Source organism: Folsomia candida, unplaced genomic scaffold (genome assembly GCF_002217175.1).
Source record: "Folsomia candida strain VU population unplaced genomic scaffold, ASM221717v1 Fcan01_Sc002, whole genome shotgun sequence".
NCBI lineage: Eukaryota > Metazoa > Arthropoda > Collembola > Entomobryomorpha > Isotomidae > Folsomia > Folsomia candida.
Window position 1 is genome coordinate 10,328,331 of NW_019091194.1, and position 26,013 is coordinate 10,354,343.

General features: G+C 39.5%; 1 protein-coding gene across 1 annotated transcript in view; it reads right to left on the reverse strand.

The window, feature by feature from the left end:
- LOC110844259 overlaps window positions 1-26,013 on the reverse strand; it is a 63,505-nt gene that overhangs the window by 13,407 nt on the left and 24,085 nt on the right. Inside the window, exons 2-7 of the mRNA XM_022090417.2 lie at window positions 7,149-7,246; window positions 6,921-7,002; window positions 6,584-6,713; window positions 6,372-6,433; window positions 2,428-2,499; window positions 1,980-2,031 (exon numbers count right to left, since the gene is read on the reverse strand). Coding sequence (XP_021946109.1) covers window positions 1,980-2,031; window positions 2,428-2,499; window positions 6,372-6,433; window positions 6,584-6,713; window positions 6,921-7,002; window positions 7,149-7,246 — 496 coding nt within the window. The remainder of the gene's footprint in view (window positions 1-1,979; window positions 2,032-2,427; window positions 2,500-6,371; window positions 6,434-6,583; window positions 6,714-6,920; window positions 7,003-7,148; window positions 7,247-26,013) is intronic.

Consider the following 26,013-nt stretch of genomic DNA (forward strand, 5'->3'; position numbering starts at 1 on the left):
AGCCAAGACCAAAGGATGATTATAATTATGGTGATAATGGTAAGCTAAATGTAAAAGGGTTAACCAGAACTGGTCGGACGAAAGCAAAGAAAACAGTAGAGATCATCAAACTCATAAAGGAGTGGGATCGAGGTTACTACATAATATCTTCTGGCTGTGGTGGCTATTTAGGCAGCCAGACCACCACATTTAACAGGTAGCTTTTACTTTGCATCAGCAGCGCCTGCACGATGAAGAGATGGAACAAAGAAGAAACTAAACCACAAGATTTTAATTAGCACGGCATCCATTATCCATCCACGGGAACTGGGAAATCATCAAAGGCTTCCTTTAATCTTTTGTTCACAGTTCACACTTGCTCCTTCCAAACAAACTTTCTACTCTCGGGAACGAATATAGACTACCAAAATCCACCTCAACCGGCTACCCTCCACACCACCAGGTAATCTGAACATTTCCACCACTTCCATTCTTCCCAAAGGCGCCTATTCGTCATTGTTTATTGAGTGTTCAAGTAAAAGTAAAATAAGGTTAAATTCTAGTCTCCTTATTGCAGAGAAATGGTGGTTGGTATGGTCTATGTATTCAATCGGTGGCAAGCTTTGTATGCATTCCTTATGGCGAGCTTGCCACCCTTTAAATTCACAGACCATAGTGCCTTCGATAATTCGATGCGTAGATACATGTAAAAGGGTACTTTTTGATTCACACTACATACGTCTAATCTCTATTCACAAAGGGCATTGTTAGATAAACTAATTGATGGTCGAATTAATTTATTGGGCACATCAAACACACATAAATATGAAATGACACGAACATTAAAGGAAGAAAAAGACCATTCATGTATTGCAATTTCAGTCTTTTTAATATTAGCATATGCAATATTAATGTTATGTAACAACGCCCTTGGTGGCCTCTTCAAAGTCATGTTGCAAGGGTTTTCTTGGAGCTTCGCTGGCAATATATTTATCATCCAAAAACGTCTAAATCAGAATAATTTAAATAACGATATTGACAGCGTAATTTTCTCTCGGGTAATAATAACAGCTGCGCCGAATATTTTATGAGATTCCATCGTTCGGTATGTGGTGGTGTTGGCGAAAATGAAAACAACTCAATCACAATCAACTCAACTTGGCAATATCAATTTCCTGGATACGTTTCAGAATTCCGACCAGAATCATGCCAAAATGTCACAAACTTTTCCTTCGTGTAATTAAATTTCTTCCATTTTCATGAAAGTATTTCATTTTCATAGTTTGGTGTCATTCTAACAAGTTTTAATTTTCAGCATGCTATTTGTGCGGCAGACCTGAGACAAGATATGGAAAGTCATATGACATGACATCCAGCAGTACTCAGCATTGCAGTGCTTCTATAAAATTATGTCATGTGGATGATGAACGAATAATTGCATTTCGTTTTATTTTGTAGTGCCAGGCATTCCAGTGAATGACAGAATAACTGCCTCTGATAACAGATAAGCTGTCTTTCTTTTGCATAATAACCTTTCAACACCACACAACCTTCATTACTCATTTCTATTTCTGGTTTGGCAATAATGCAGCCTATCGGTATGAGAGACATTAGCTTTTCTCGAGCTAGAAAATATTTAAGCAAAGGAAAACTGCACCGAGTAAATATACTCTTCTTGCTCATTTCATGCATGAAATTATTCAACTAAATCACATGCATATAAAGATGTAAATATAGCTGCAAAACATAAAGTGAGACTCATATCTTAAGAGGATGAGAGTGAAGATGGTGCCAAAAACTGAGCCAAAATATTTATGTGCACTGCAAAAGCCAACAACAAACCACCAGATGAAGAAAAAATAATAATTGCAGCAGCGACCAGTCAAAGAACTGAAGACAACAATAATGGAGATACTTATCCCAGTGCCAGTGTCAGAATAATGGAGGCAATAGCGAGGAAGAAGAGCAACAAAGTTTAACGATAAATGGAAACCACTTACTCGTAATTCCCGTACGTTATTGTCAATTTTGGTTCAGGATACGCTCCAGTCGCTATTAAGGAAATAATTAAATGTTCACTTTAGGCCAATTTTAGCACATTTAGTTGTTTAAAGATTTTCTGTAATTGCTTAAATGTCCTCAAACCATCCATCCCACTCGAGTCGCTCCTACAAGTTAACTTTTAAGCCAAGTGAAACCAATAATAAAGCATTGTTTTTTCTTTAGAGTTACGCATTTAATAGTGGTTCCACTATAACTACTGCTCTTGGACTCTGATGTATTATGCGGCACGAAATTTACGTGCACAGCATTCATCTGGACAGACTGAGTGGGAGGTCGTAGGGACATTTATTATAATTTTCAGAGTAGTCTACATGCATGTAGATATACGGTTTAGTAGGGTATATGTAATAGTCGATGGAAGAAGAGAGCTGAAAATTGACTCACCCCAACATGAAATATTTATAGAATCTGCTGTGGGTCGAGAGACGAGAGCGATATCGTGAACTTTCTGTGGAGCTGCAAATGAAATTATCAAAATTCACTCATTGCCGTCTATTGTTCCTTCTAATAAAAGAAAATAATGGTGAGGAGACAAAAGAACAGAACCAACACGGTGTCCGTCCCTCTATTACTTTTTCATTTGCTACTCATTCTGCTAAATAATTGATTTGGAGATTCTGTCAGAGGTGAAAGTTTCAATGTACATACGTATAATCCGCACAATGCTACCACTGCTGCATACGAAGGTCTAGTGGTGATGGTGACCAGTAGTTTTCCTTCTTTTGGGTTGGCTGGATTCTAATGTGAGACACTAATCCGACCAACAGCCCAAGTAAATGGCTTTGTGTGGTAGCGACTCCACAACCTCATCTCATATTCTTTCTCTGTTCCATTGAATTGAAATTGAGCTGAACACAATATCCAACAATTTGGAGAAAAAGCAGAAGCATCAGAGCAGCGACAATTGCCCAAAGGAGTTCAATGGAGTTTGGTGGGACATGTTTGCTCAACTTTTAAATGCACCCAATGTATCCGTCCATGTGCTTAAACACATCTCGATCTCACTTTCCTTCTACACACGTAAGCCGACTACTTTCTCCTCTGGATACATATACACGTACCTTATACACTTACCTGACTGAGCGGGTGGGAGTTGAGGACGTCAGCCGTTTTGTTCGTTCGTGAGGATATGTACATACACAGTATAAGCGCATTAATGTGAATAGATAAGGAATAATAAATGCACAAAGATAAGTGTAAAAGGTCTCCTGAAGTTATTTAAACGGAGAGGGATCTTTTTATTAGAGCACAGTGCCCATTTGGACCATTAGAAGGCAAATAACTAAAGAGAAAAATTGTCACATTCCAAATTTTTCTAAGGATATTGGACCCTTGGTGATCATAAGGGGGAGATAATAACACGGCCTTTCTACCCAATAAACCACTTTCACCACTCAAGACGGACCAGGTATCTTCTCATCTACCCCGCCGTCTGCCTCCCACCACCGAAATTCTCCTTCGCCTCCCTCTCCTCCAGCTCTAATAAAAGTAACGAGAATGAGAACATGAAGGCTGCTGATACATCCATTCATGATACAACACAGGCGGCATGTCAGAGCACGGAAAATGTCGTCCTTGCTTTCTCAGCAGCAGCAGCTAAACTCTCCCCACGTATCCATATTCATTACTGCCCTCACTCCTTTTCATGTCCAGTTTAGATTTTACTTTACAAGCTTCTTCTCCACATACTAAATAAAAAGAAATTGATCTTTTGCCCTTCTTTCCCCACTTTCTCCTCCAACGTGTGCTCATACATGCACACTCACGCGCGTATGTATATTAATGCCACACGTTTCCTGAAAGAAGGAAGGAAGTGGAAGTGGGTGCCAAAAGTGGCACCTGTGACCTTATAATGATATGATACGGTGGCAATAAGCCATCACCAACACCGAAACACATTTGGCAAGGTCATGAATAAATGTGCACTGGTTCACTTTGGTGCAGTTTTAGCTCAGCCAAATTTTAGCTGGCACCCATTCCAAAAATTTCATTAAATCCACCACTACTCCATATGGGACCTAGATTTGGTTTAGTGTGTCAGTTATTTGGATGTTACCCTAATTTTTAAAACTTGATTAAGACACAAAAATACTATTCCGTTTTGAACATTGCATTTAACTTGATGGTTTCCCCGATGAATCATTAAGGTTATGAGAAGAGAAACACATATTGAGTGTCTACTTGTAATGCGTCATGCCGCATTTATTTTGCCCCATGTTTTTGGTTGAAGTTGGTAATTCCGGAAATGTTTACCAAATTAGACAATCTTCCATTTATTGGTTCCAACTTTCTTGAAATGGAAACATGTCCGGCGCAAATTACCACATTTTTCCACCGAGAAAGTCGAGGTCGGGTCGAGTAATGTGAGATGGGCACTATTGCTGGACCCGGGTGGTGGAAGAAGCTGCCAGTGACTCTACCTAATTTAATTTTGAGATACAAAGGCAAAACTGGCAACGGAATGAAGAAGTAAAAGGAGTGAGAGTTGGACTTTTTGGAGTCAAGTGGGCCATACAAGCAAGAAATGCCATCCCATACATACGATTTGTCCCTCTGACTGAGGATGAGAGGGGCCCTTTCATAGTCGAAGCAATAATCCGAACAACCACCATCACATCCTTTTGGCTGGGAGAAAGATGCCGAGTTTAAGCACCACCACATCACATCCCATCGGTTTACAGAAATTGTGTCGTGTTCACTTGCAACAACTGATCCTAATCCTAATCTAATTTTAGAGTTTTTTACTTGGTCTCTCTCTCATCCGAGCCAACCAGGCTAATTCAGAGTTTGGGAAGAAGCATGGAAGAAGAGTCAAAAAGTCGGCTCTAACTAGCTAACGAATAAAACGAAGTTAAAAGTAGTGTGGCCCACTACACCATCACATACACATTCCGTCCGTCGGTTGGTCGTCTCCTGTGAAAAGTTGTTGGAACAAGGAAGCTTTCATGAAGAATGTTTTAAACTTTTATGGTTTGACTTGTGTGCAAATAATTTTAGGAAATTTTAGAGAGCGCCAAAGATAAAATAAGTATTCTCCTTGTTTGATGCCCTCCCCTCTCCAGCGATATTTAAGTTTCATTCAGCAGGGATGGAGAGTATATTTAATGGAAATGTATTCAAACAAGCCTTCTCCTGATCTCATGATTCCTCTAAAACTCCGTCAAGACTTTCATATTTACTGTGCAGTGTGCTAAACAAACTGCTCGTAGGTTGTTGCGAACAGTCTTTTAAACTTTGTAAACCTAATTCTTTTTCTTCTTTTCTCCACATTTTGTCTTTCGGAGATCTCCTCTGCGTTGTGTGTTGTTGTTGGTGAAACCCATGAAAAATAGAGTGATGTTCTTTTTGCTTCATCTTCTTCAAAGTGGAAGTAGGTTTACCGAAGCTATGTTTGCTGTTTCTGTTTGTCTGAATCCTGATGGGGTTACCCGGTATCGGTGGATATAGATGTGTACGTATGTATGTACATATGGCTGATTTTCTGCTCCTGCTGCCGCTTACGTTGCGTTAGATCCATGGATTGGATTGGATGTGGTGGAACCCGTTTTTGGCCCTTTGAGTTTTGAGCTCTTTCTCTCCTTTCTCCAATGTCTTGGCTGTGATCCAAGTAGTGTGTGTGTTGTTAGTCCGGCTACTCGGACGTGGGTGGTGGTTGGGTAGAGCTGGCTGCTGCTGTAGTGTGGATTTGTTGAAAGGAAGGAAAGAATGAGCCGCAGCAAGAAATGAACTCGTGTTGTGTGTGGATGTGGATGTGAGTTTTGGTTTTAAAGTGGTCTCTTTTTGCCTCTCTGTAGTCTCTCTGTTGTTGCATGTTAGTTAAGTCATAAGCAGGTCTAACAGCAACCAACCCCAATTTACGTAACACTTATGGACTGGGTTCTGAATACAAATATGATACTCTGCTGTTCACTCCTTTTTCCTGTATCGTAAATAAGCCGACAAACTGAGACTAACTAACCGATGTGTTTCCACCAGCATCACTATTCCACCACGGTTGTTATTCTACGCTTGTTCTCTGTTGATGTTATCTCCTATCGACCGACCTGATTGCACAAATGATGTCCTTCTCCTGGGAGAGACAGAGAGAAAGAAGTAGTGTAGCCGTGGTGGGACTATGTAGCAGGATGCAGTATTTATCAGTGGCAGCAGTACGGAACGTATGGATGGATGTAGAGGAAAGGTATCAGGTACGGACACACCGGAGAAGAGGACTAAACATAACAAAGTTAACGTAATACAAATGTTGGTTCTGTTGAATTTAAAATTTGCTTATTTCGTTTGTTTGTCTATTTGCACAGGGAAATGAGGAGCAAATTACGTTAGTTTACCAAAAACAATCATCTTAGCCGTCTTCATGGCGTCCAACTTGAAAGTAGAAACTCTGCAGAGCCTGGAAATAGGAATGAAGAAAGATATATAATACATAAGGGCATGGACTGTGTAATAGATTCACAAAGAATATTTGCATTTCCGCTTGATGTCATTTGCTAGAAGCGGGAGGAGGAGGAGAAAGAGGTTTTCTGTCCTTGTATCAACTTACCAATCTCCTGTTAATTCGGTCGTTGGGTTGGTAATTTTAAGAGCTCTGTGACGATTCCAATCTTCGTCAGACGCTACATAATCTAAGTCCAGACGGTTGCGAAGAATCCCAAGTCCAACGGGTTTTTGGCCTGCCACAAAATTATAAGTATTGAGTGATCATTATCTAAATTACCTGCTAAACCTGGTTTTTTGTGCACGAAAAATTGTTTTAATTGATCATTATCTAAATTATCTAGTAGATAAATTAAGAGATGACTTATACATATATGGTCAAATGAATTGTGTCGGTAAAAGATACAATGACGATATAATTAATCATTAGAATCATTGCATACCGTAAATCCATTGGTAGACGTAAGAGGGTCCTCGGTTAAAGAACCACTTGACCACAACACCTGTCTTGTGTTCATCCTCCTCCTGCATATTATTGCGATATATTAATACAATTGCATAGAGAGTGCAAATCATGAGACAACCACGATGGCTGTAGCTACATAAATATTTTATGAAACAGAAAAAACGAATGTTTCCACATTTAAAAAACAAGATTAAAAATAACTTACCAGCGTGAAATCACAGTCTAGAATTACGGGCTCATGTGTTCCGTTGAGGACATTTTGTGGAACTCGAAGCTCCGTAATTTTCACGGAGCAAACTAATCCTGCAAATTAGAGAAGACAACATGTGTTATTGTGGAAGAAGAAGAAGTAGACGAAGCGAAGAATTTATCAGTGTCTCCACCACCGATGACGATGAGATTGGGTACGATAAGCCCACTCAGCCAAACCAACCAACCGACTTACTACCCAACTAACCTATCCCCTCCTCCTCCTGGTGCGACAACAATAAATTATAGTGGATTAACAGTAATTGAATAGCTCCAAGCGGATGGTGCTCTCTTAAATTGATCTGACTTTCTCCTCATTTCCAACTATTTTGTCTTGGAATGCTCATTAATTATTTTATCAGAGTTTTCTTCCCTATACGTTTTACGTCGAACGAGTCTGTGCGTGTGTGGCGAGGATCTGCCTGTGTCTGTCTGGCGAATTTCTGTGAGTAGCTCTTTCACACTTTCCAATTTGGGATTCCCAGATTCCTCACAGGTTATCAATTCAGTCTCGAAGGGGTTTAATCAAAACACCTACGAAATCAATTTTACTTAGATGGAACAAAACCACCATAACAAACGATATTGAAATTGATTGATCTCTTGGAAATTTAGTTGGACCTTGGTCCGCATCCATCTAAGGCTGTACATATACTTGGCCATTGCCTTCCTTCCTCTCTGATGCTCCTCTCCAGTGGGAATGGTATGCATGTGCTCTTCATTGAGGTGAGGTAGATGGGGAGAAAGTGAGGTGTAAATGATTTGATTTCACAACATCCAGTCTGCCTGTCCTGCTCTTGTGTGTATTTATATGTGCATACGTACTATAGCTCAATGATTAGATGGATGATAATGCCCTGGCTTGATATTTTGCAACGCAACACTCACATTATAATTTATCACAACAAAGTGCATCGCACAACCCATTTTCCGATCTTGTTTTAGGGAAGGTGGTGATGATAGAAGCAGGCAAAAAAGGGATGTGGTATAACCAAATAAATACTCTCACAAACTTGTTTTCCTGTTGAGAAGGGTGGGTCTGACTGACTGATGGCATGGCTCTTACTCGGGATATGTACATAAGTAGCCGTATGGCATATTTCGAGTTGTTTATCAATACATATAACACCACTTTGGTTGGGAAATCAATCCCATTTTTTACGGTATAGAGAATACTTGATATCAACGAGGGATGTTCATGTAGTTTATGCTTTCTTGGAAATGAAATTTATCCTTCCGGGCGGTGGGCATTTATGCTCTGCATGGCCTGGCACTTAACAAAATTGGAATTCACACTTTGAGATTCATCCATCGATCCCCGAACAACAAGCCCTTTGCCACCACGATATATTTATAACCACGCCAGCAATCCATCCACACCACGAATGACGAGGAGAGTTTCATTAAATAAAGAGAAGTGGTAAGAGTCACTACTACTGTACTAATCAGCGTTTGCACTCCACCTCACCCGATCTCGTCACATCACATCATTCACACCTACACCCTAATCCCCACGTCATTTCTTATTAATTGATGGGCCCACTGCTAATAGTCAAGTCGACTGCATGCAGTGCTTCATCGGGATGACAGCGGAGCAGCCAAGAAGGAAATTACTTTCGGGAATTCTGATTCTCAACAATATAATCTGCTGTTCACGACGACCAACAAACTTAATATGTACATACGCAACAGAAGCCAACGAATTTCTATACCGGGATGTAATTTGTATCATACTTTCACTTCAGTAGTTGCAGTAATATTTCATCCGAAATGCTTCATTATTAAGCCTCGTATGGGAGCAGCATCGATGAAGATTTGTTTGGAGGGGACGATTATTTGATCGTAATTTACTTAAAAAATAGAATTTCCATTAAGCGCATCATTCCCCACCTAATAGGGCGTAAAAGATGGGAAACAATTTAATTTATTGGTACACATCAAAGAGAAAAATGATTCATTTCTCGGAAATAAATTCACCGTGAAAAAAACATTTAATGGATAAAGACTTCATGGCTTTTGGCATAAAATTCGTGCTCCATTAGGAGGACGATGGACGACGACATAGTCTCTCACAAACGTCACCCGCATAAAATCTAGATCGGCAAAAAAAAGTGCCAGCAAGCCAGGCCCATCGACCTTTATCGACTTGAGTGGCATCATGGAGTAAAAACACCGTCATCACCACACTATGCGAGAGAGGCGAACAAAAACTCATCATAATTTTGATTCAGATTCAATGGAGAGTTTTACCCTGCTTTCTCCGTGCTAATGCCAACTCGACTAAAAGGTGTTTGAGCCCGGAGAGTGCGAGGGTGAGAGAGAGTGAGGAAAAGGGAAGATATATTGTGAAGAAATATCGGTTTTGATGGCAAACCATTACCACCATTCGCACAGGACGAGGAAACTATGCCATCACCGTGTACCACCAACTGGGATACCGGAGGAGAAAGCTGGTAGGCTAAATTGAGTGTGGTTTTGGTATTGGCCTGGTCGGTGGTGGGTGTGTGTTGGGTGGTTGGATGATGATGGTGAAGGAGCCACCAGGAAATCAGTCTGGGAATTTTTTGTTTATTCAAAGGGCTCAAGACATTAGACAGAGACATATCGGTTTCTGCCGTTGCCTGTAAGTATTCGCAATTCGGGTTGGCTCATCCCATCCTGAGACCCAAAACGAGGGAGTGGAAGCCTTAATGCATCTCAGCATAAATAGGGTAAGTCGAGTGAATGCATTTTATTTTCATCACGTCATCCCACGTCTTGTCGAGTTTATGTCCAATCTACCGCATCTGAAATTTTATGCATCGTTGTCCTTTACGCCGTACCGTTTATGATGAATTTCCCTTTCCTTCCAGCTCACTACCACGCACGTTGCATAAAAACGCTAATATTTCAGGGTTGTGTGTGCATGTATGGCACCGATATCTTAACGATATACACACACACACACACAAAAACTGGATGTTTGTAAAAAAAAAAATAGATTTTATACTTATGCCTCTTTATTGCTTCGAGTACAACATGGACGTGTGTGCAGAGTTGTAGTTCCCTGTAGACAAAATTGAGGATAAATTCGTCACTGACAGGTACTGATGACAGGCGCTTATTGTCCCAGCGGAGGAAATGTCGGGTGCAGATATGAAGGAAACTTGGGATTAGCATGCATATAAATTATGGAAGTAGTTGGTAGTGGTAGAAAACGAAACGTTTTACCAAATTACATAGGAGAGGAAGAATTACTTTGTCAATCACACACATGCAGATTACGTATGTACAGGGACATTCCAGAGCCTGGAAACTTTCAATATTCCAAATTTTCAAACTCTGTTGTAGACGTCATATGAATTTTTTTGAACTGCACATTTTTTTATGAAATTATTGACACCATGTACTGGACTCTACGTACACGATGAGTTTGAAAAATTACCTCGATGAATGAAATATTCGCTTATGGTGTGCTCAAAATTGAATTATGATGCAAAAAAACCAGTGTATCATTAAATTGATTGGAGATGATGTTGACAGAATTTAAAAATATGTGGTGGCGCTATGTAATAACTGGAGTTGACTTACACGCGTACTGCATAAAAACAATCTGCACCTGGCACATTTCAAAACGTAGTAAACAAACCGTCATAACGGAAATCTGTTTAGACAATTTTCTCAAGTTTATGATTTTAACGTGCTAAAACTCGCAATCATAATAGACTTTTTACGCATGGGGAGGAAAAAAATTCAAGTGTGTGCAGTGTCGATCTCCAGTTGAAAACTTTGTTCCACCAAGTTCCAGCAGACCATGGGAAAGAATGCCATTCTCGAGCTCTCTCCTCCGCCGACTTCTCTATTAGCTATTTGTGCATATGTGCATCACGGGAGAACAGAACTCATGGCAGAACATTTGGGGTGATTATTTATTTACTTGAATGTCAGTGTCAGTCAGCTTGGATGGCTGGAAACCCAAGCAGAGCCAACAGATTTCCATTTAAGCCCATGAGATTAGAAAGTTGGGAAAAGAAGTTTAAACAAACAATTAATTTTTCTTGAAACAAAACAAGTCAGGCAGTCAATAATTCTAACCAGATGAGAAATGATAATATTTCCTTATGAACCTGCCTAAAATAATCTTTTCTGATTTCTCCCATAAAACGGAACCAAATGTGCAGAACATATTCTAAAGTAGTAATTTTATTAACTCAAATTATGGACTGAAAATTAATAATAAGTTTCTGGTCATTATCAATTGTAAAATTAATTTTAATAACATTTTCACCTAATTCTTGATTCATCATACGGTTACAAGGAAAGCACAAAAGTTGAAATTTGACAATATAACATATTTCAATAATTTGTGAAATTTGTTGATTCATAGAAAAGAATGGAAAGTCTCTATACTTAATTGAAATGAATGAATGGCCAACTTGTGAAGTGATGGTCAGCTAGGACAAATTTAATACTACTGAACTGAACGTAGAACTACGTACTGGGGGAAATGGGATGATGGGAAGTGGTTGATGAGAGTTAATTAGACCGAGAAGTAGAGAATTGCTGCTACTCATCTTCCTTCTTCATCTTAATAATAATGAGACCGAACAATGGACGCAACCACTCCAACAACCACCAACCAACCTCATTCAAACAAAATCAATTTCGAGCTTTGTGTAAAATCATTCAAAAAATGTGATGTCTCACCACCATGGAGCATCAACAAAAAAACAGCCATGTGTAAGAATGTTCAACCAACATGTAACCATTTCTCTCATATAAATCAGCATAAAATAATGTTCAACTATCCTTTCCAACTAACACGACGCAGAAATCGTAAAAAAGGAAAAAAGGCTGGAATTTGAAACGCACTATTATTATAGAATTACCTTCAGGCTGAAATGCAGACTGCATCCCACTCCAAAAATTTACTGCACAAAAAATTCAAAGGTGGCCGACACAAGAAGATCTGTTTTAGCCTGCAGAAACATAAAATCTGATCCGATGCGTAAAATTGCGTATTTATTCAGATGTTCACCAACGCTGGGCTGCTCTTGTGTGATGATATTCCATTTGAGAAAGTTTGAAGTTGAACTGAATTTAATAAGAAAATTCGAGCAACTTGTGTTTCAATTTCTCTCATCCTTTTGCTCCAAAAACTTTGTCCTTTCTCCAATTCATCCGTCTCGAAGAGGAATGAAGAAGAAGGAAGAAAGAGAGGGAGAGAAGGACCAAATTATATTTCAGTCAAGTATTTGCTTGTTATTCTTGGTCCGACAGAAATAAACCAATAAAGCTCAAACATAAAGGGATTAATTAATTAAAAATCTGTCACCCAAGCTGTGAATTTCTGGCACGTGTCACAATAAAACCGGCTCCCGACTGACGGATTAAGGTTCTTCAAAGGTTTCTTCTCATGCACAATACAAGTCATGCTGGGCATAGAATTTCAAAAAAATTCATTGCATTACCAGCACCACATCACGTCAACTAAAAGGTGCTTCTCTCTCCAGGACAGGGAATTTTATTTGACGAGAAGAGGACAGGACAATGAAGCGTCGCCTCCTATACTTATTTCCCCAGCAGACCAATATAATAATAATGTCATACTTGCCCTCCTCTCTTTTCCCTCACTAAATTGTCTGCATCCTTTTCCAGATTACTAGTGAAACTTTGGTATATACGTAGTTTAACATATTATTATTACTGTGATGTTTATAAATAGTATGTTCAGACATGAAGCCTGCCAAAAACCAAAATCCATTGACATCGATTCCATTCTTCTCCCTAATATTGCGTATCACATTTCGTCACATTCGGTGCACAGATTTTCTTGTCCGTCTCGTCCAGTTTCAGTTCATGACTTCCAGCTTAAATGAGATTAAGCTTATTGCCAAATGGGTGCACATGGATGGAAGGACTACTTAAATAATGACCTCGTCCATAAACATTGAAATTGCTGTAACGGGGACAGGCTACACTAGTCTGAGGTTAGAATTTTTCGGATTGACCAACTTTTTCAATAATTTTAAATGTGCTGAAATCGGCACAAATTCATAAGACGCCTCATTCTACACTTTTAACCTGGGTAAACCTTATCGACATTTAATGATCCATTCCCTCCCACTCCTACTACCACATTCAATTGATTTAATAAATTGTATAAAAGAATTGTCGCTGTAACACAAAGTTTTGTGGGAACACTTCAAATCAAAGAGCGATGCACCATTAGTTATTTTTGAAGTGTCTTTGAAAGTATTCGATTTCCATTACCCTTTCCAAACCAATTCTTAATAATAGTGTCCCTTGTGTAAAAAAATCCCTAACCCGCAACATCATGCCATATCCTATAACATGCTTGCTTGGGGTTTGGCACTTAGTCGACATGAGTTGTAATTTTTGTGACAATAATCAGGAAAGAATGCTATCGACACCATTACTCCATCCACGAAGGAAAATTAGTTTGCAGGGAATTGAGAACACAGATATGCATTAGTTTTGTACTTTCCTTCCTGTACAACAATGAATGATAAATTATTGGGTAAAGGTTGCTGACAGCTTCTCTCTCTCGAAGAAGACTCGTCGCCCTATCGTCCTGTGTGGTTGGTTACTCTTCTTCTTCGTCTTCTGCTTCTGCTTCTGGTGCATTATTATTATCCTATGCTCCAGCTTTCTTTTCTTCTTTCTCAGCTCTTTTTCTAGCAGGTTTTTATTTTATGAAAAATTCTCCCTTCCTTCCAGTCAAAACCTTTCAAAGATACAAATGATGTTGATGTCGTCGTCGTATTCGGCGTCACTGCCGTGCCCTTTACGTTTTGTCATAGGGCAAAAAGGAGTGAGCAACTTGATATATGCGTATATTTATACTGCACGCCTTGATATTTCCCAGTATATGAGTGTCTACCTATTCTGGGCTCCTTCACATGTAGATCCCCACCTATTGTGACGGGTCTTCTTTGTTGTGAATCATTGCACTTTTACCACTCTCTTAAATGCAATGGAAGAGGCTGGAGCAGCTTGGGGGACAGAAAAGGAGGGAGGAATGACAACGACAAGCAGAGTAAACATAAAATTCAAAAGTGCATCGTTTCAGGAAAACCAAAAGCCCTTCAGGAGTTGGAAGACGACCAGACCAAACCAATAATACTACGAGAAAGGAAAGCAACCAGGCACACAGACCACAATACCACGAAAATGTCGAAAACGGGTGTTGTGTTGTGACTGAGAAGGATGAATGAAAAAACCGTAAAAGGTGACTCAATATGATATCTACTTTCTGGGATCCAGCTTTGCGAAGAGTTATGAGTTTTCCTGTGTTGTATTTTGTAAAGCATTATTCTGAATGTATAAGCAATTGATGGATGACCTTAGCGTTTGGGTGGGTGAGTAGGAGCGGGTGAGCCTTATTTTATTGGATTTTGTTTACTTTCTTGCATCTAAATGTTTGCATTTGAATCTGTTACTTGCTTACAAAGAAGCTAGTTTTGACTGTTATTCTCTTATGGTGACCCTCACCTTGGTCTTCTTTTATGACTATGCACCCACCCTCCCCCTGCTTATTCTGTCCAAATAGTCGAATGAATTTACATTCACAGAGGTTTAGGAAATCATAAAATTTGGAGGATTTTCTCACATTTGAATTTATATGTGTTTCAGACAAAGGGTCACAGTTTTTTCTAAAAATTTCAATGAAGTCGTTACAATTTCCGGTTAGTCATTTTCCATAAATTACACATACATAAGTACACAAGTAAACTACATATTTTTTGAATATTTTATGGAGTGGAGAATCCCATACATTTGGTAAAGTGGGCACTCACAAAGCTATTTATTACGGTAGTTGACTAGACGATGGTAAAGCAAGCAGAAGAAGTATGGAAAGAAGACGACCATCTTTTTAACAAGAGAGACCAACAACTTATGCATGTAACTCTCTGCAATTTTCACAAGTTCGAGTTGAGTTCACCTCACACACGTTCAATTCACAGCGGTTCACATCGCACACACATGTGAGCAGATCTTCTTTATAGGAATGAGCAAAATTTTGGGTATATTTATATAAAGTTTTGAATCTTTTAGTATTTATTTTGTGGAGAAGCATTGAACGGGAACTGCCACCTCGTTACGCTTGCATTGAATGAATAAATGCTTTATTTTCCCCAGTCAAGTGAGCACCCAGCAGCTCAGCAAAGTAAACCAAGCAAGCATTTTATAATGGCTTTTGTTTCATTGTCCTTTCTGCAATGAATTCATAAATAACTGATTATACGCGTCATGCTTGACTATATAAAGTTTTCTCGTTGGGATGGAATTTCGTTTGACTCGAAATAGTGTTGCCCCAGCCTGCCTGCTCTCCTGCTTCTCCGTCAGTGCCAGAGGGAGTACGGAGTAAAAGATGACTTTGTGCTTGTATTCAAATGAAAGAAATAAAAGAAACAGAATTGCGATGCAGAAGAAGAGACAGAGACACAAAGGGAATGCATTTGGATCTATAAACCAAGAAGCGAAACAAGTTGGACTTTTCTGGGAAATAAATTCTTTCATGAGTTACTTATTTAGCAGGAGGTAGTACTGTCTGTCGGTGGGGGTCGTTTCTTCCCAATACCTCCATGAATGATGCAACCCAAGGAATTCCTCTCCTCACAATGACGAAACAACTCTTTTGTTAATTACTGCAGGAACTGCGAAAGTTTATCAAGCTTGAACAATAGGTGGCTATTTGTGGTTCGAAAAAAACAAATTCACAAATTTGTCAAAGCAAAAATGTCATCATCAAAAAGAGGTATTTCTTGACAACTGGCTTTTGCGAAAAGTCAGCCACCATTTAGAGATTTGCAACAAGGAATTTACTTGCTTACCACTTTTCAGCCCATTATTATGTGGTGATTACAGTTGGTAGAATTTGTTAGATTCAACCATTTAGCAAGCATTGCATGGTATAAATTTCCATTTCTGTACATATGCATGTATGTACATACGTAAATGTATGTATTACGAAATAAAAAAAGTAAAAGAATGTGCCAACGATGTTCTACATAGACTCTGGCCAAGCAGACATAATATTTAAAGATAGTTGGACGGGCCCTGTTCTCCAGATACTCGTGTAATATTGCATTCATTGATTCAATTCTACCCTTTATTTTGTAGTGTTAAATATTGGGTCCGCGTGTCCAGAGTAAATAATCCGTAATCTTTTATAATTAAATGTGTAACTCCAGTAGAATTGCGTAGATTTATAGTCTATTACCATGCAATAGTTAACTGGACGACTGGACTGGCTGGTCGTCTCTTGGTGGGTCGATGGGTCGTAATCGTCGTCGTTCAGTTCAGCTTGCTCCACCAATCTTTTAATTCATTCCATTAAATTACGAAACTAAACTAAACGAGCCAACAGCAAGCCAAAACCGTGTACACGTAAATATCGTATGTTTGGCTGATGTATCGTATTCTCCGCCTGCATGAATATCTATCTACAAGCCACGCTTTGATGAATCTGGAACAAGCGTTGCTATTCTATGTACATATCTACGCGTGTATTCTGTATATATGACATGTGTAGATACCAATACATACATTCTTCTGCAGCCACAAAACTAAACCACGACGGTGCCCACACTGCTGAGGATCCTTTTCACTTTGGTCTCGTATTTGGACAAACTCAAACCAGGAAGGAGTTGAAAATGAATTTCTCCATCGGAAAAGTCAACTCTCGGATTCAAAATCAATTTTGTTTATACGATATCCTCATTGCCAGACAGTTGGTGAGTGAGAGCAGAAAAGTATAAAACATGTAATGTGTAAGTTTGGGGGTGGTTGTCGATTTAGATTTGGAAAGGGCTCGATTGAAGAGAGAAAGTATATGAAAGCAGGAATATAATATCTACGTACATACTTAATATTGCTCCTCGTGTACACGAGCTCGTTTATTTATGTGTATACGACGATGATGTAGGAGAAGGAGGCTCATGGAAATTTGAGATAGGAATCAGGAAATGTGAATGTTTCTAATCACGTGAGGTTGATACAACCCCAACGGGAAACAACTAAACTAAATTGTGTGCATACAGCAACATTATATTATGCACATTTCATGGTCGATAACTGCATTCATTTCCTACTCAATGAGTTTTTTACGACAAAAGAAAATTGAATTTTCTCGTTAAAATTGAAACATTTCTCCTCATTTTACAGCCACTTTTGAGCAAAATCAGAACTGAAATAAATGGAGTTGGGGGGAAAAGAGAGTTTGGTCATAAAAACTCCAATAACTCACAATAAGTCCGTTTTTAGAACATTGAAGTCTGCTTGGCTACTATACCCACACCGATTTTATACACATTTCCCCATCCTGCATGTTGCTGGAGAAAGTCCTCGAGATAGAAAATTCTGCTTTTTGCAGTAAATTTTCGCGAACAAATGTTTGCAACCAAATCAAACGACCATATACGTACGTACGTCCTGGTGCCCAGCATTCATCCAGATTCCCTCCCACTTCTGTCTAGTCCACCAACACTCAATCGGATCCAAGTCCGAGAAGCCAAAAAGTCATGAATCATGAATTGAATAAACGATTGGTCATAAATTCTCTTCCGAATCTGGTGAATTATTTGTGCAGACATACGGGCCGGCCCGCTTGCAGTGGGCAGCTTGGGAAAATAGAGTGGAGGAGTCAAGTTATAAAGTGATTTTGGTGAATCTAAGGCCATTGTCCATCATGTTATATGTTACTCTCCGAAGAGAATCACGTCCATCGTCTTCGTCTTCCACCACCTCTCCGTCCGACTCCTGCTTACATACGTACGTCGTACAATACGTGTGAACTGACTACTGACTGCTCATTTTATACGATTCAAGAAACGAGAAAAGATGCGATGGAATGAGATGAGAATAGGCACGGCTGCTGGACCCAAGCGACTTGGCCGCTCAAGAATGGATGGAGATGAACTGACTGACTCGCTCTCTCACAGAAAGGAAAGAGAAAAAGCTACTGAATGTCATTTGTAGCTAACTTTTTGCTGGGCGAAAACTTCTCTCGTGCTTTCCCTCTGTATGAACGAACACAAATGTTATTTTTACGTGGTGGATGGGATGGACGTGGATTTGGCGAATCTTCATCCTTCCCCAGCCCAATTTTATATATGTATTTATATGCCCCCAACAACAACAACAGCCACAGTTTCCACATACACAGACACATGCTCGATCCATGCCTCGTCCTCCTGATGTGTGTGTGTGTTGAGATGAGAAATTGCTCATGGGACATCTCACTCTCTCCAATATTTCTCTATAATATAACATAGACCACCTTGGACACAGATTTATTGCTTCTTTTCCTCTCTCTCTCTCTCTCGTCCAACAACACGACGGAGGAAGGAGAAGGATCAGCAGCCCCTTTCCCTTCGCAAATCTATGTGTTGGAGTAAGCATAAAAAACACAAGGTATAGGATTACATACGTGAATGTATCGAGAAAGTCGTAAACCTGAGGAATGTTGAAGTATGTAGGAGCGAGTAATATTGTTAAAGACCGAAGGAATCTTTTAGATGACCAAGAAATTGCTACATTTGCCCGCGTGGGAGTACTTAACATTGGACTATGGACACCATTTCCAATGTTTATGAATTGTGGGATGCTCAGACGAAGGTAAATATATCAATCACTGGATAGTTCATAAATGTACGGCGATTCTTAAAAAATTACGCTCATGACCGATCACAGAGCAGATACGAGTGTGGGTACTGTTTTCAACAAGGGAACTCTGCCAACTCTCTGTGTGGTGGGTGACGAGATGGAAATCTTACTTTCTCATTTTCACTTCTGTCAAATAATTTTTCATTGTAAATAAGTTTCTTTCCGAGTTTAAAGAACTATTTGCACCCAGCCAACTTTCCGCGTGTCTTGTTCATCTCGTCACGTTAATAGCTGCAGCGAGGAAGGTGGTTTGAAATTGGTGTGAAGTAGGTAGTAAAGCAGATATCATCTCCTCTCTCTTCTCCACTCAACATCTGACTTGTGGGAGGAATAGGAAATTGGAATGCGGCGACATGCGACATAAACCACGGACTCTGAATTTCACGGAAGGTTCACGGTAATATAGGACATAAAAGAATACGTCGTCCTACGTCCCATACGTACGGTCCAAGTCGTTGTCGGTTTCTTCGTCACCGCCAACACCGCACCATGGCGAAATGTTCGTCTTCCTCGACCTCCTCTTATTCCAGTGTGCCATCGTATTCCAACTCCTCCAAAGGACCAGAGCAATCACTGCTCCACTTTCCTTCATGTCACAGCCAGCATATTTCAAAAGCTTTCACAATGCTTTCTCGTATTTTATTTTATATTTTATAAGCTCTCTTCGTACCACTACCCACGGCCGTACTTGTGACTCGCACTTGTACATTCCTGCAATAATGCATGCTCCATAAATGCCTCGTCGTCTACTCCCCTTGGTTAGTTGAATGCGTGGATGCGAAGGAATGGGGAGAGAGAGAGGCACAAAAGAGAAATTGCGACAACCACTATTCTTCGTACCCGGTCACACCACAAGACCAAAAGCCATACATTTCTAGGGAATGGCCTTTTAACTCAGAAACATGCTTTTATAGCGTTTCAATTTAGTAAATGTGAATTTTTATGCTGTGGAACTAAAATTTAACTCGAGTCTCTGAAAGTGTAGAAAAAGCCAATTTTAAAAGACATCGCCACACTATCGGTATTGATAAAGTCTTTAAATTATGGTATTTTTGTGATATGCACATGTAAAATATAAAGTATTGTTATTGTGCTCCCTATGAACACAAGATGTCCACCGGACGTTGAGGGAAAGAAATTGATTCATTTTATAAAAATTGTATACCACCCAAAGTTGTTGAACAACCAGAAATCGGGATGAAAATCAATTCGAAATGTGCTTGTGTGTCAGGAATGAACGGACACTATGACCATGCGATGTCAGCAAAAATCATGAATTTGCGGATGCTCACTCGGCCAACTTGAAAGCATTCTGTAAGTGAAGGGACGTCGGAAGTCGAACCACCAACACAGCAACACTTCATCATTCGGAGACAAAGTAAAGATTTCCAGGGTAAAAGGGAGTGAACAGAAAAGCAGAAATGACGACCATGTCATTTAACTTTAGTTGGGTCATTTCATTAAAATCTCTTTACAGTCTCAGAGTCTCATCTGAGCCCGTAATAAAATAGAACCTCTGCTGCTTTTCGTAGCAATAGTGTCCGTGTTATGTCACTCATGTCACTGATGCTGTCATCATGCTGCATTGCCCAAAGATATGTGTGTGTCATCCCACATAGGAAGGAAAGTACGAGACGAAGGAGATTGTCCAAAATGAAATGATGTGACGGCAACAGCCCACTGGGTCATTTGTTAAGTTGAGCGAAATGTGACGTAATGTGGAGACGATATGAGTGAGGAATAAAATCTGGATGCTTTCGCGAGAACCTGCAAATTTCAGTGTTTTACTGTAATGCATATGCAAGGAAACTTAGATAGCATCCAATCCTTTAAGTTTACGACATGATTTGGATGGAACACTCATGGAAGAAAAACGAAAAGAACAAATTGAGTGGGTCTGCAATTCAGCCACCCAACCAACCGTATATCCTCCTCTCCCTCTTCCCTTTATTTAGTGGTCTGTTTGCAGAAACAAAGCGGTGAATTATTATTCAGTTGTAACTGTAAAGTATGGAAAAAACGAGGAGACAAACATTTTCATGGCGCAATTTTCGTTGGTGGAAGAACTTGAATTTTATTTTCGCACGTTTAGTGTGACGCTGAAAATATCTCTTTCGTTGTGACAAAAACAAAATTTATTTGGGTTCATGTAGCAAAGTTGAAAATTTTATTATAAAGAGCATCGTCGTGTCTATGTGTTATGATGACAGCTCTCTAGTTTTTTTTATTCTCGCTGATCTACTACTGCGAATGACAGCCAAATTTTAATAAAATCAGAATCCCTCTCCTCTCCAGGTCCTTAGTTTATGATACTTTAAACCAAATTTGAAAAATATGATGTATTGTCCCTTCAGTCAAGGACATCCTTCAAGTCACCAAACAACCCTCCACCCACGGGACTTCACGGGAGGACGTGATAATCGCCCTCTTCTATTGCATGCAAAGTGAGAGACAAAGAGAGAGAGAGAATCGATAAACATCTATGAAAGCAAAAAAAATCACAAGTGTGCCAGGGTTGAAGACAAATGGTCAGCCGAAAGAGGACGGAAGGAAGGGAAACCAACATAAGAAGCATTTTTTACTCTGGATTCTCCTATAACTTGAATGGTCAATTGTCCCAAAGATTGGTCGTATCCGTTGAACACATAAATCACAGAGTTAGAGTGAAGAGGGTAAGCAGCAGCAGAAACGTAAATGTAAAAGTAAAAAAATACCAAGTCTGCTGCCTACTACAGTCCAAGATCGCAAAAGTCTAACCTGTTCTTCCTGATTTGATATTGATTGATTTAGCCCATCCATTTCTTTGCAAATCTGGATGGGACGAAAGCCAGCTATTACCTAAAGTGGTCAGCCATTGCTTAACTATTCTTATCAGAGCTAAGGTTTTTTAGGGGGATTTGATGAGAAGAAAGATAAGACATTCTGTGTTTCTGTGTCGGGTCACTCTTTTTTTCGAGGTTAAGCATAATATTAATGTTTATATATGTGTACAACATTTTCGACGGGTTTAATCCGACACATTTTATATTTTCGTTTCATTTTCGTTAATGCACCACCAAGACCTTTAGCGAGCAGTTTGAATTCATTTTTGTGACAACATGAATGACATTGTGTTGTGTTGTTGAAAAAAAGTCCGACTCGAATCAGGAATTTTTTTTATTAAGGAGCAGTGTAAGCCATGGTGCTAAATATATCTGGAGAATTTAGATTGCGCTGGTTAAACTGAATGGGAGAGAAGAAGGGTTTTGGTAGGAGGGTTTGGCCGTTTGGAGAGTGATTGTTGGGGAATCCTCTTAGGAATGGATCAACGTCTTCTGGTGTAATAAATGGACGGTTTACTTGGTGCGAGAGTCGTCCTATCTTAACATGACTGATGACTCCTTCCGTCCTACTATCCACTTGTTCTCGGTAACTTCTCTGGATTTTGGATTAGTGTCAAGTGTAGGAATTTTGGTATGGCTTTCTGAGCATCCTATTCTAATTTTGGTGGTTGAGTGTTTGCTTGCAAACTAGGAAAAGTGACAGCTATTTATAAGCCGAGAACAAATTACAGATGCACTTTCAGTAACCTCCAACCTCTCCATAGTTTGTCCTACTTAACTCTTTTTACTGAAGGGGACGATAAAACAGGGGAGCAAGAACGTATAGGAATGCGGGCGTTTTGTTCCTTCTAAGAATGTGCCCCTTTGTGAACCTATGTATGTACATATGCGTAGATAGATATGCACATATATGCGATCCAGCCATGAGGCACGTAGAATTCTTGAAAGGAAATACAAGAACAAGAATTTCATTGTAATCTGCTTTTACTCTCCGAGCTTAGGACACTATTAACATTGGGAAAGCTCTACTCCTTAGTAATAAACACCAGTATTTATAAAGTAGTGCCGCATATGATATCCTATGCCATGGCTCAATAGCCAACTATATGCATACATTTGTAAAACAAATTGGACTTGAGATTACAAGATGGCAATACTTTTGTAACAAAACAATTTGATACGATTGTGTATCAATAAACTTCACGTGAAATAATAAATACTTGCTTCCAACGCGGTTTAGGAATAAGAGCTTACTGGGCATAATTCTCTGTGAACAATGAGCTACTCAAATTAGGAGACAGAAGCATAAGTCAAACTTAATAACAGACAGGTCAAAGACATTTTAACAGAATTATGTCATAAATCGCCCTTAAGATTTAAGCCTTTTCCTTAATATGCTAGGTACATGCATACATAGGTAAGCACACTCTCTGCTGACTTCTCCTTCCAACTGAACTAATGCCAGTAAAGCTGCCCATAAATCTATTGAAAACAAAGAGCCTGCTATGTAGTACCAGACAACGAGGCAAAGACAAGCTCGTCACAATCGGAGCCGACCAAAATTCTCCTATTCAACAATAAAAGGAAAATCAATAGAGATTTAGCATGTAAGGAACGAACTAAGAATCCCATTCTGCCAAACTCGACCAACTTTCTTTTGTGTTCAGTAATATAATTACCGATAATAAAGATCATGTCATTCCATTTTTTTGACTGGTTCATTCGAGTATTGAATGGCAATTATGATTGAGAGATGGGCATGGCTTATTATGCAGAAGACATCATCGTTCTGTGCTCACGGGAGAGGTTTGCAACCTTTAGACAAACATTTATTTCTTCTTTTATGTTCTTGTGAATTTGGTGCTAAATGCTGAAAACGTCGTTGGAAGGTGATGACAGGGAACATTTGGCATGACATGTGAAGATAAAATCAACCAACTTAATCAATGGCTTTTGGTTTCTGACATTTCAAGACGAAGACTTGCACCAAGAGAATTGGATTGAAGTTTTAATAATAAAATGACATTGACAGGTTTTCTTCCTCCACTGAAGTTACTACCGGAGCCATTTATGGGCACGTCAGATTAGCTCATTCATTATGTTTACTGTGCATGGAAAGCCATAATCATAATGCAATTGACATTCAAGAGTTCCACTCAATGAGCAGTTTATGCTCAATTATTTAAATGACACAAAAAACCTTGCCCAAGTCAAATCTTCTTGCATTTATTCAGGGCGTTTTTCTATTACTAGGATTTTAAGCAGCATACGTAAATATCTGTACATACATGAATAGCTACTTATTTTGGCCAATAGACGAAGACCTACCACAGTTTGGTAAGACACTTTTACAATAAAAGTTTTTAATTGCAAAAAAATCATTTACTGGTCCAATTTTGATTATGCACATTTGTATGCAGCAAGTTGCAACATTTGTGATTTATGAGATCGAAACATAAGGACATAAATCATTCCAAATATCGGGGAATTTGCATATGTGTCTGACTCTGTCAAAGTTTTGAGCTTTAGCTAAAGTTGTTTTTTGTTTGTTGAAAGTTTTGTGCTGATATTTATTATTCACTCCGCCACGAAAAAAGATGTTGCTTTGGCGTTCTTCGTTAAAGAAGAGAATAAGTAGTCAAGAGAAAGAGGGAGATGACTTGGTAAGTTCACGGCTTATACATATTGTGCCATACTGCCTTGTGCATAGTGTTGGGAAGAAGACGGTAATATTTTAGTAAGGAGAGAGAGAGAGAGCAAAGGAAGGAAGCTTTGTTAGTTGCTTTGGGTCCCTGCCCACCCTGTCATTTACAGTGGGATTTGCATAATCCAAATAGAATATAATATAGAATGAAATTAGCCTGCTCATTTAATTCCCATTTGTGTATTTCATGCCGAGATGGAATTTATTTAGAGAACTTCTTAAGCAGATAGTAGCTCATAAGTCACGTAGTTTTGGTGGTAGGAGCAGTTGTTCTTGCTCTTCTGCTGCTTCTTTCGTGTGGTTCAGTCAAAGGAGCTTCAAATTCAAATGTATGTGGGAAGGAGGACATGATACCCACGGCCAACGACGACGACAGCAAAGTTGCTTCGCCGCCGCCTTTGCCCTCATGATGATGCTAGTAGATAAGGCTTAGGCCTTTTGTATAATCGCATTTCCTGTGGCTTGGCCGACGTGGTTTTCATGGGTTCACTTTACTTGCTTTCATTTCACCACCAGTGTAACAGTACTGCTCCGGAGTTCATGAATTCCGCTGACCACGTTATACTTCTCTCTCTCTCTTTCTCTCTGCTACTTATGTGCCGAGGGAGGGTGAAAGTCAACTTTCTTTCTCCAGAGGAAATTGTTTTTTTGGAGAGAAAAGTTAAGGGTGAGGGTAAAGCGGATTACCAAACAGCTAAAGCGCTACCCGGCCGACCTAAGCGGTCATACGTACGAAAAAGGTCTTGAATCAAGTGGATTCAACAAAGTGGGGCGTTTATTATTATTATTCAGCCTTATCTTTTGGATTGGAGACTCGACTGTGCGACTTTTCTGCTCTCAGGAAATTCTTTGGCCGCGGTTGATTTATGAATGGACCGTACCACTGTTGGCAATAGAATCAGAACTGCTTCAGAATTACTGGTAGAGCCGGCAGAGGATTTCAACTTGCTATAAATAGGTTTGTTAAAGCAAATGCGGAAAGTCACGGCGGAAGGAGGACGGAAGAAATACAATGATGAGAAGAAAATTTCTGGAGCCAAACAAGTGGAAAGTTTACCAACATCCACAATATGTTTTATGTGCGAATAATTTTAGCACGAAATAAGTCTTAGCTGGCGGGTGCATAGGGTGAACAAGAATAAATATGTATAGGGACGATAAGCAGCAAGGTCTTTAAGGCCTCTTCCTCAGACCAGTAGCAGATGCTGTGCATAAAACATAAAATCCGGTCTTGGAGGATATTTGCCTACTTTTGCTAATCTGCTGAAATGGGTTGGAATTTGGAACGAGGCGATGGTGATGGTGGTGCAGGGTTGAAGTAAAACGGGATCAAAAGAGCCTATCTTCCGCCGTTGTGTGCTATTTACGTACATTTGAGTATTACTGTGTGTAGAAGGGTCCAGGGTTCCCGGTTGTGTAATGTGCTCGGCCACAGCAATAATACATGAGTCGAGAGCAGTATGTATGTATGTGCATTAGCCAATTTCTAAACCATGTTGTCTACAGTTGAAGGATTACGGCGACCGTTAGCTATTATTATTGCTACTAAATTTAGACATGTTTGCTCCACATTCTTTTTGCAATATCTGCACAGAAAGCATAAGGACAACTGCCTTTATAGTAAA